The 11,641-nt window shown below is 55.0% G+C and overlaps 1 protein-coding gene across 1 annotated transcript; it reads right to left on the reverse strand.

Annotated features, from left to right (window-relative positions):
• Nucleotides 1-2,173: 2,173 nt before the first annotated feature.
• On the reverse strand, nt 2,174-2,635 carry LOC127396236 (olfactory receptor 14A16-like; the record flags this gene model as incomplete). Its single annotated transcript, XM_051643856.1, has 1 exon — nt 2,174-2,635. A coding segment is annotated over one exon (462 nt), but the record flags the coding sequence as incomplete, so codon positions are not given.
• Nucleotides 2,636-11,641: the final 9,006 nt, after the last annotated feature.

Here is an 11,641-nt window from a genome sequence, read left to right on the forward strand (position 1 = left end):
TAGAAGTACTTCCCTGTTCTTCCCCCACGTTTTACCCTTTCACCTTGTGTTGCAGTAAATTTGTTTCTAGTTTCAGTTTCCAAAGTTTAAGTCTCTCTTCCTTGTTCCCCTTCTGTCTTCCCTTGGGAGGGTGGAGGGGGGTAATAGAGAGCAATTCTGTCCTCTGGTTTTTGGGATTCAGCTTTAATATTGAAAGCAGGACACAGCCCAGAAACCAACCGTGTCCTGGGCTGCATCAAAAGAAGTGTGGGCATCGGGGTGAGGGAGGGGATTCTGCCCCTCTGCTGTGCTCTGGTGAGACCCCACCTGGGGTACTGAGAGCAGCTCTGGAGCCCTCAGCACAGGGAAGACATGGAGCTGCTGGAGACGGTCCAGAGAAGGCCACAAAGATGATCCAAGGGCTGGAGCAGCTCTGCTATGAAGACAGGCTGAGGGAGTTGAGGGTGTTCAGCCTGGAGAAGAGAAGGCTCTGGGGAGATCTTAGAGCACCTTCCAGTGCCTGAAGGGGCTCCAGGAAAGCTGGGGAGGGGCTTTTCATGAGAGAGGACAGTGGTAGGACAAGGGGCAATGGTTTTAATCTGAGAGAGGGGAGATTTAGGTGAGATATTAGAAAGAAATTCTTCACTCTAAGGGTGATGAGGAACTGGAATGGGCTGCCCAGGGAGGCTGTTGATGCCCCATCCCTGGAGGTTTTTAAGGCCAGGTTGGATGAGGATTTGTGCAACCTGGTCTAGTGGTAGGGTGCCCAGTTCATGGCACGGGGGTTGGAACTTGCTGATCTTTAAGGTCCCTTCCAGCCTTAATGATTCTATGATTCTTTGGAGACAGTAAAACCCCCTGTACAGCCTGCTCTAGGTGAACCTCCTCTGGCAGGGGGGTTGGACTAGATGGTCTCTAGATGATCTTCCAACTCTGACAGTTCTGTGATTCTGTGATCTCTGTGCCCTCCCACACAAAGACCCCATCTCTGCTCACACTTTCCTCCCTGGCCCTTGCTTTGGCTTCCTTTGTACCTTCATTTGGTGTTTCTGAGCTTGTCACCATGGGCATTCCTACCTTGGCCACATATTGAATAAAACTAGTGCCTTCACCTGAGATATGTGGTGTTCTGCAATTCCTCATGCTCTGATCTTGCCAGAGGCCCCCCATGTCAGGGTGAGCCACCTGTACACACACATTAACAGGGGTCCAAACACAGCTTCACTCCTGGGGGACTTCAAAAAACTCTGGGGTTCGGTCAGAAGAAACCTCACAGAGTTTTACCCAGAGAAGCAGTCAGTCCTTTGCCAGGGGCAGAATCATCCCCAGAATGAGGGCTGGCTGAGAGCTGAGCAACTCAGCAGTGACCCTGAGAAGAAGGGCCTGGGCATTCAAGGAGTGTCCCAGGAGCCAGTGGTGTGTGCTCAGAGTTATAAGGCCAGTTGCAAATAGGGCAGCAGAGTGACTGCATCATTGGGAAGGGAAGAGCCATGGGTGTCACCTCCCTGGATTGTGTGAGGCCCTTGACGTGGTCCCTCAAAACATCCTTCTCTCTAACCTGGAGAGAGAAGGGTTTGATGTGTGGACTGCTCAGTGGATGAGGAATGGGTGAGATGGTCAGATCCAGAGGGCAGTGGTGAATGGCTCAGTGTCCAGATGGAGATGGTGACAAGTGTCCCTCAGGGGTCCGTCCTGGGACCAGTCCTGGTTAATATCTGTATCAATGACCTAGAGAGCTGAGTGGTGCAAGTGACATGGCTGGGGGACAGGATGCCATGCAGAGCAGCTAATTTGGGTTACTGGACAGCCAAGGACTCAGAGCAAGTGTTAGAAACTTTAATAATGGATCAAGAGGAAACAAAGCAGGTCCGTGTCTCAGTTGTAGCGACACAAGTGCAAACATCTTTGCAGGAACAAAACCATGGATGACAATAACAACAGCAGTAATGATAAATAAAGTAATAACAATAACAATAATAAAAAATAAAACAACAACAAACCTATACAGGGTAGAATACAAAGAAAAAAGCAAAAACAAATTAACAAGTAAACAAAACGTGTGGAATGACATAAAGTGGAATCACTTCTAGAAAGAGGCTTTAAATCTCTCACTGTTGAACAATGAAGAATTCACTTTCCTGAGGGCATCCTTGAGCTCCTGGTTCCTCATGCTGTAGATGAGGGGGTTCACTGATGGAGGCACCACTGAGTACAGAACTGCCACCACCATGTCCAGGGATGGGGAGGAGATGGAGGGGGGCTTCAGGTAGGCAAAGATGCCAGTGCTGCTGGCCAGGGAGACCACAGCCAGGTGAGGGAGGCAGGTGGAAAAGGCTTTGTGCCTTCCCTGCTGAGAGGGGATCCTCAGCACAGCCCTGAAGATCTGCACATAGGACACCACCATGAAGACAAAACACCCAAACACTAAACAGGCATTAACCACAATAAGCCCAAGTTCCCTGAGGTAGGAGTGTGAGCAGGAGAGCTTGAGGATCTGGGGGATTTCACAGAAGAACTGTCCCAGGGCATTGCCCTGGCAGAGGGGCAGTGAAAATGTACTGGCTGTGTGCAGCAGAGCACTGAGAAACCCAGAGGCCCAGGCAGCTGCTGCCATGTGGACACAAGCTCTGCTGCCCAGGAGGGTCCCGTAGTGCAGGGGTCTGCAGATGGCCACGTAGCGGTCATAGCACATGATGGTGAGAAGGGACCACTCTGCTGAAAGGAAGAAGAAAAAGAACAAGAGCTGTGCAGCACATGCTGAGTAGGAGATGGCCCTGGTGTCCCAGAGGGAATTGGCCATGGCTTTGGGGAGGGTGGTGGAGATGCAGCCCAGGTCGAGGAGGGAGAGGTTGAGCAGGAAGAAGTACATGGGGGTGTGGAGGTGGTGGTCCCAGGCGATGGTGGTGATGATGAGGCCGTTGCCCAGGAGGGCAGCCAGGTAGATGCCCAGGAAGAGCCAGAAGTGCAGGAGCTGCAGCTCCCGCCTGTCTGCGAATGCCAGGAGGAGGAACTGGCTGATGGAGCTGCTGTTGCACATCTCCTTTCTCTGGGTATGCTTATCTGTTGAGAAGGAACAGGCAGTACAGAGTAAGGCCAGAGCTCTCCAAGGAAAACATCTTGCCACTCAGCAGGACCCTGCAGGGGAAGAGCCCAGTATCCCAAAGATGGGCTATCCTGACAGGAGGGTCAGCTCAGCCCCAGCCCCACACCCTGCAGTCCTCACAGCCCCAGATATCAGGCCATTTGGATGCTTTTCCTCCATGGACACAATGGCAGGACAGGACACCCAGCATCAGTGTCTGAGCTGCACCCAAATCATCACCCCCCACCCCAAGGAGGAGAAGGAGAAGAACAAGGGCAGCAGGGCCAGGAGGGGAACATGCCAAAGTGCTGCTGCTGAGAGAGCTGGAACAGGGACACAAGGTCAGAGACTCAAGCATTTCTGCTCTGTGGTGCTGGAGTGTCTGGGAAAGGAACTCAGGACTAAGTCCCCATGATATGAAGGGCTGGGAGTTCTACCGAGGGGGAGAGGAGAGCAGGGAGCTGCTCTTGGGAAGGTATCAGCCCTGCAGGGATGGCAGGAAGGTGTCCAGATCCCCTTTCCCATGACTTGCAGGCAGCAGCTCCCTCTCCCTCCCTGCCCATGTCTCTGCTGCCTGGAGCTGTCTCTGCTGCCTGGAGCTGCTTCTCTGTCTCCATGTGCCCTCCTTAGCAGGGCTCCCAGAGCCCATCCCACCCGCCGGGTGCTCAGCTCTGCCTGGAAGACACCCCTTGTAGCAGGGACCTGCCAGGGGCAGCTCTGGGTGTGCAGGGGCTCAGCAGCAGCTCACACAAGTCCCCACTAGCTCTGGGGTCTCAGTGCCTTCTCCAGAGTGGAAAGCTCAATTCTCATCCCCCACTGCCCACCCAGCTCACCAAGAGTACAGAACTCAAAGCACAGACTCCTTTTCTCCCAGATAAATGCTGCCTCTCTGTGCTGCTTCAGAAGGACCCTCTGCAAATGCCCTGGGGGTGATCTGGAGCTGTGAGCAGTCCTGACCCACACAGCACCCTCTCAGAGGCAGAAGGACCCATCCTTGCCCTGCCAGGGGCGACTAATTCCGCACAGAGCTTCTCCCCACAGTCCTTGAGGAGCTCCCCGGGCAGGCTGAGAGCTGCCCCTGGCAGGCAGCACAGCCCCTGCCCCAGCACACAGCCCCTCAGCTGCAGGACCCTGCTCTGACAACAGCCCTGGGCACCCCTGCCTGCACCCCTGCCTGCACCAAGATCCAAAATGGCACAACCAGAGCCACCCACACCAAAGCCCTGACACAGCTCACACACCCCATAAGCTGTGGCTGTGCCAGCTGCAGGAGATGCCTCCAGGAACTGCACCCACCTTGCCCTGCACCCACAGACTCACCGTGCCAAGGGCTGCACAGATGTCTCCTCCACTGAGCTCTCACTCCCCCCCAGTCCTGAGCACCTTTAAGCTCTCTCTGCCTTGCCCATCTCCCTCAGACCCCCTGGCAGTGTCCTTCTCCCTGCTGGGCCAAGCAGAGGAGCTGCTCCTGGGCAGAGCTGTCTCTCTGCAGCACTGCCCACTTGCCAGCAGCTCCCTCCATCCCAGGAGCCCAGCTCAGAACCTTAATGAGCCCTCTGGTGGCTTTGCTGCTGAGCCCATGAAGCTGAGACAGGGAGAGGAAGCTGATGAAACCTCTGCAGAAGTCAGAGCCCAACTGCAAAGTTTCTGTCAGTGCTGATGGGTCCCAGTGAGGGACAGGAGTGAGGAAGCGTCCCCAGGGTGTGGGTAGAGCAGGAAAGAGGAGGCAGGGATGGCAGGTGGGGAAGAGGAAGGTGAAGGTGGCTCTGGGGCTGAGTGACCCTGGGTGTGTTTCATGACTGCAGAGGACCAAGCCCTGTCCCCCTTCACCAAAGGTGCCAGCCCTGACCCCCAGCCCCTGGGAAGGGAGATCCTGTCCCTCACTCACCCCTCAGAGCTCTCCCTGGGGCACTGGGATGTGGAGCTGTGCAATGCCAAGGGCAGGACCAGGGCACGACACTTCTGCCTGCTCCCTCAGCCCCCTTGGGTGGGTCCATCTGGCCCCAGAGCCTTGTGTGTGTCCAAGTGGTGCAGCAGGTCACTGACCATCTCCTCTGGGATGATGGGGGCTCCATTCTGCTCCCCATCCCTGCCTTCCAGCTCAGGGGGCTGCGTACCCAGTGAGCAACTGGTCCTGCTGCTAAAGACTGAGGCAAAGAAGGCATGAAGCACCTCAGCCTTCTCCTCCTCCCTGGTCACTATGTTTCCAGCTGCATCTAATAAGGGATAGAGGTTCTCCTTACCCCTCCTTTTGTTGATAGATTTATAGAAGCGTTTCTTTTCAGCTTTGACAGCTGCAGCCAGGTTGATTTCAAAATGGGATTTGGCCCTTCTGATTTTCTCCCTGCATAGCCTCAGAACATCCTTATATTCACCCTGAGTGGCCTGCCTCTTTTTCCAAAGGACATATGGTGGGGAACGGTCCATCTTCTCTCCCCCCACATCAGACTAAACAAAATGCCTTTCAAGCCAGCAAAGCAAGAGTGGTGTCTTTTTGCTGATTTATCCCAGGACAGACTGGAACAGGCCCCTTGCTCTAGCAGATAACTCCACAGCAAGAAAAGAGCATAAGGGTTCTGATAACTGGCAGAAGAATGGACAATAGGTTAAAGATGCCTCTGACAGAGCACGTACCTGGCCAGTGCTAATTGGCTAATTAGAACAGAGGTACTTTCTCAAACAGTGATTTCTGATCTATAAAAGAGGGCAAGATCTGCAGGCTGGTGCTCTCTGCCTGCCCAGGAGGAGACCCTGCTGCAGCAGCAGAAGCCATGGGAACCTGCAGCAGACCCTGCTGCAGCAGCAGAAGCCGTGGGAACCTGCAGCAGACCCTGCTGCAGCAGCAGAAGCCGTGGGAACCTGCAGCAGACCCTGCTGCAGCAGCAGAAGCCGTGGGAACCTGCAGCAGACCCTGCTGCAGCAGCAGAAGCCGTGGGAACCTGCAGCAGACCCTGCTGCAGCAGCAGAAGCCGTGGGAACCTGCAGCAGACCCTGCTGCAGCAGCAGAAGCCATGGGAACCTGCAGGAGACCCTGCTGCAGCAGCAGAAGCCGTGGGAACCTGCAGCAGACCCTGCTGCAGCAGCAGAAGCCATGGGAACCTGCAGCAGACCCTGCTGCAGCAGCAGAAGCCATGGGAACCTGCAGCAGACCCTGCTGCAGCAGCAGAAGCCCCTGGAACGCCAGCCCCGCTGTCCGGAGGAGCCGAGAGGGAAGGGGGGGCTGCCCCGCGACCGCTGCCCGGAGAAGCGGAAAGGGGGGCACCTGTGCCCGCTCCCCGGGGACCCTGCCTGCCCAGCCTGAACCAAACCAGACCAAAGTAGGAGCTTGCCCAGCCTGCGTTTGTCATCTGCTTCGGGACTGGAGCCGTGCTTGCCGCAGCTGCTGCTGCTGGGAGGGGTCGCCCCGGTTCCCGGGAAGCCCCCCCACGGATCTCTTTTATTAAGTGCACTTTGAAATCTTCCTCCTTCACTGCACTGGGGAACAGCTCCAGTGAGCTTGAGGACTTGAAGGAAAGCACAAAAAGATAAGCAGCTTGTTAGGGCATTTGAGGCTCATCACAAGAACCTCTGAGGTGCCAGCCCTGACCCCCAGCCCCTGGGAAGGGAGATCCTGCCCCTCACTCACCCCTCAGAGCTCTCCACGGGGCACCCACAGATGAGGTGGGGGGTCCCCCATGGTGGGAGGTTGCAGTGTCACCCTCAAATGATGGGGGGAAGGTTGGAGGGGCCCCAGGGGTCTCTGAGGGGTTCCAGTGGCTCTAAGGGGTCCCGGGGAGTTCTGGAGTTGCAGGGTCCTCTGAGGTGTTGCGGGGCGTTCTGGGTGGGTCCTTGAGAGTTCTTGGGGGCTCTAAATGGGCCCTGGGGGTTCCTGAGGGGTCCCTGGGGGGGCTGTGAGGGGTCCTGGTGAGGCGAGGGAAGAGACTCTCTAGCCCTGAGCAGCTCTAAAGCGGGTTCTTGCTTGGGCTGGGGATCAGTCCTGCAGACACAGCCCGGCAGGGAAGGGCAACACGCGTTTGTGCACTTAAACATACACGTGTGTTTCTTGTCTGAGAGGGGGGCGGGATTATACAGAGTGATTCCCTGAATTCATGATGATATTTAAATCATTTCCCCGCAGTCATTAACATCAAGCTACACCCCTCCCCATGTGCACTGCCTCTCGGGGCCGTGGGCAGGGGTCTCTGGGAGGAAGGCTCGTGGTCTGTGCTGAGCTGGGTCCTGTTGTTCCTCATGCTGACAGGCTGGCTGATGTACCAGTGAATCCTGCTGCTTGGGCTCTGCGGGAGACACAGCCCAGTTCAACACAGCACTTGTGACCAGCAGGAACAGGTTCTACTCTTCAGCACCATCTGGGTTTGGCCAGTTTAGCCCTGAAGTCTCTAACTCGGCTGGATTCCTGCTTGCTGGGAGGAGGAGGAGCTGCTTGCTGGGAGGAGGAGGAGCTGCTCCTGTGGAGCCCTTTTCCAGGTGCGGGTTTCCCGCCCCAAGGGCAGGAGGTCGCTGTGTGCAGGAAGGGGAGCAGCTCCTGGCCGCGCCGGGCGCCTTCCCTGCTGCTGGGGAACCTGAGGGCCGTGCAGGTGGGTCCAGCTGGTCCCAGCAGGTGAGGGGTGGGCGTCTCCACAGCCACCCCCAGGCCTCTGTGATGCAGGGCCTGTTGCCCGGACACCGCTGTGATGGGTCTGCATGGGGACCAGGGGGTATGTAAGGAAGCCAAGCCGTGGGGTGCCCACTGCCAGGAGAGCATCTCCCTCAGGAGGCAGCAGCTCCCCTGGACACCCGTGGCACGTCTCCAGCAGAGGACAGCCAAGATGTCCATGGAGAAGGAGCAGGCCCGTTCTCAGCTCAGCAAAGAGCTGCCAGGCCTGCAGCAGAGGCGGCAGAAGAGGAGCAGGGCAGGAGGAGAGGGGAGCCCGGGCACAGGAGCCGTCCCAGCGGGGACACGGGGGCTGCGGGCACAGAGGTCCCGCTCCCACGGCCTCTCTCCTCGGCTCCTCTTGCAGCCGGGCAGGCTGGCCCTGCAGGAGGGGATGGCCCATCAGCCATCCCTGCCACTGCTCCTCAGCAAGGCAGCAGCCCCTGGGCAGGCACCTGCAGCTGGGCGCCCCAGAGCTGCCCCCACCTGCCCCAGGCTGCCCCCTCTGCCCCCTGCACCCCCTGCCAGGGGCACGTCCAGCAGCGACCGACAGCCCGTCCCGTCTGCTGGGGGCATCTGGGCTGAGCGGGGCAGACGCCCCAGGGCCCAGAGCTGGAGACCTGTCCTGTCCAGCCCTGCAGCCTCTGCCCCAGCCGGGCAGGACACAGCCTGGGCCCCAGCCCAGGAGGCCATTGGCAGGGTTGTCAGCGGGCGCTGGGGACCCGTCCAGCAGCCGGTGGCACCGCGGGACCGGGCGGGCAGCTCGGCCAGGGCAGCCGAGGGTGGATGGGCCCCTGGGGCTCGGCCCCTGCCCGCTGCCCCCCGTGCTCCTCGGGCCACAAGAGCTGCCCACAGGGCCCCCGTGCCAGCTGCCCTGGGCAGGGAGGCAGGGCCAGGAGGCCGGGGAGCAGGGGCAGAGCACCAGTTGACATGCACCATGGGCCAGCCCAGCATCCCAGAGCAGCGGGTGGGTCCTGGAGCTGCTGGGGAACATCTGCCTGTCCAGCTGGTGCAGCTGGAGGTGCAGCAGAGGAGCCGTGGGGCCTGCAGAGAGCAGAGCCTGGAGCAGCCCAGCAGAGCCACCCTGCTCCAGCAGCAGGACATCCTGGAGGAGAGGCAGCTTCAGCAGCAGGGTGAGCAGTGGCATTTCTCCCTGGTGCAGTCTGTGCAGCTCCATGTCAGATCCAAGCAGGTGGGTGCCAAGGAGGACACGGGTGGGGGCAGGGCAGGGTGATGGAGCCTCCCTCTGCCTGGAGTCAGCTGCTGCTCTGCAGAGCTGCAGCCCCATCATCTCCTGCATCCCTGCCCCAGCAGCCACTGCTGGCAGGTCCCCAGCAGGCATCTGGTGGTGGGAGCCAGGCTGCCTTTGCCATCGTTCCTGTGCTCTCCTTCCAGGTCTGCAAGGCGAGCTTGAACCTGCACCAGCCAGAGATCACAGGCAGGGAAATCCTGAAGGCTGCCAGGGGCAAACAGGACACGTTGGAGTGGCTGGAAGGGGCTGTGGGTCCCAGCGAGTGCCCCACGGGCAGTGTCACCCGGTGCTGGATGACGTCATAGTGGGTGACATCACAGTTGGTGACATCATAGTTGGTGACGTTGAAACAAAAATTCGGAGCTTCCAAACCCCCTGCTTTCTAACACTCCTCACCGCAGTGGGAGGCTGGTGCGGCTGGGTCAGGATTCCGAGATCAAGACCCAATAACAACAACCAAGCTGTTATTGAGCAGGCATTCTTTATTGCAGTGCTGGGCAGCACTGGGGATTCTCCACCATGAGTGCTCCAAGGAGCCAGTGAAACACCCTGACTAATATACACCAAAAACATGCATCTTCAGTTCCATGTCAATGAGTCCCCAGAATTCTTTTACATAGTCATTTTATTTCCTGGAATTGGCTATCTTTGTAATTATGCCTGCTCGAGGGTCTCCTGTGGGGGTCTTTGTTGATTCTAGTCCTTTGTCGTCTTTGTCCTGTCTCTGTCCTGGTCCTGTCTCCAGTCTCCCGCTGGTCGATTGCCCAGGTGGGTCAGAATCCACATCAGTGTGTCTGTAGGCTGCCAGGGTCTTAGAAGACTTGATGTTATCACAACCTCCAGGATGCTTGGCATAGTTGACTGATAGTTTCACAAAGCACCTTGTTTTAAAAGCAACCCTTAGTATAGCAAATTCATTACTTTAGTAAACTTTTATGAGGCTATATTTCTATTGAATTTACTAACAAATATTCTATGATGTATCAATCCCTCCTTTTCTTTAAACTTTGTAAATTCCTTTACAAAGATTCTAGATCATTATATTTCATTACTTTAGGCAAGGCCCAAATTCTTAAAGTCAGTTTCTTTAGCTTATACCATAAAAGGCAATTAATGACTGTCAGTATAATCACAAACACCAATAGTATCAAAAGTGGGTGAATTAAAACATCCCAGTTTCTTTCTGCAGAGAATGATTATGCTGACAAGATATCCCACCTATGATGGGCAGTTTCAGATTCAATTTGACTAGACAGATCAATAAGTTTGTCTTTGGCTATTACTGTTTTAATGATAGACTCAGCCAAGGTTTTATTCTGCTTCCTTAAATGCTCTCGAAGTTCTTGAGACTGGTTCAATATCTCATTTAATTTCCCCCAAGATAAGCTTGCATGACTTACGTTCAAGCTTTCATAGTGCCAAAACATTGCCAGCTGTTCCTCTGTATATGCAAAAATAAGTATGTTTGTCCGTGCCAGGTTAAATGGGTTATATTCCTGAGACACCCTACAAACAGGGTAGTCATTCCATATTCTTAAACTACTGATTGTTAGTTCAATAGGGAGGGCTTGATCCCACCCTAAATGTATTTATCAAATGATTAGCCTTTTCCACTTGCCCACTTGTTTGCAGGTGGTAAGCTGTGTACAATTTCCAATTAATTTCTAAGAATTTACTAACTTGCTGAACCACTTGTGACACAATGTGTGTTGCCCTATCAGAGGAGATCACCTCTGGCACTCCAAACCTAGGAATAATTTCTTTCAATAAAATTTTTGTGACTTCTCGGGCCTTGTTGATTCTACAAGGGAAGGCTTCAGGCCATCCTGAAAAGGTTGAAAAGTATTAACAGATACCTATACCCACCCTTTCTAGGGAGTTCTGAAAAATCTATCTGCCAATTTTGGCCTGGAACATTCCCTTTATCAATACTTCCAAATTGTATTCGATTCTCCACCTTTGGATTATTTTTTAAGCAGGTTTCACATCTATCAACTATACTCTTCACAGTTTGAAACTGATTCCTAGCTACTATTTGTTTTGTGAGAGAATTGTACAAAGCTCCAGTTCCCCAGTGTGTCTTGTCATGCTCTGTTTTTACCAGTTTCCATAACACCCTGAAAGGAACCACTATTCTGTTATCTCTCAATTTTGCCCAACCTGTTGATTCAATCTCTGCTTCCACATCTTGGTAGCATCGTGGCAGCAAAATGTCCTGTTATTTTATTGCTCCAGGAGCACAGACAAACCTATGGCAACACTAGGGAACCTCTCCTTGAAAACCTGACCAGTGAGTATGACTTGAAGCTTTTCCGGAGAGCACAAGCACGGGCATCTGAGGACGTGGTGAGACTTGTGACTCCTATTATACCTGATAGCAAAGGTCTTTGTTAGGAATGTGAAGGCTTCCTGGGTGTTGTTGTTCAGGTAGAATCAGAGTTTGCAAGAAGGGCAGCTCCAGCCCAGCCAAGTCAGCAAAGCTGCTGTAGGGGTAACATTGGAGTGCTGAAGGCACACAGCTGGAGTGAAGCTTTTGCAGTGAGAATGGAGGAATAATTAGTAACAGTCCCATTTAGCAGGTGTTTATTTTCAGTGAAAGAAAAGACAGCCTCACCTGCTGAAAGGATGGCTAAGGAGTGTTGGCAACAGAACCCATCCTGACAGTAGCCAGTGACTGTGGAGTGGAGGCTGAGGC

This window comes from Apus apus, unplaced genomic scaffold (genome assembly GCF_020740795.1).
Source record: "Apus apus isolate bApuApu2 unplaced genomic scaffold, bApuApu2.pri.cur manual_scaffold_34_ctg1, whole genome shotgun sequence".
Lineage (NCBI taxonomy): Eukaryota > Metazoa > Chordata > Aves > Apodiformes > Apodidae > Apus > Apus apus.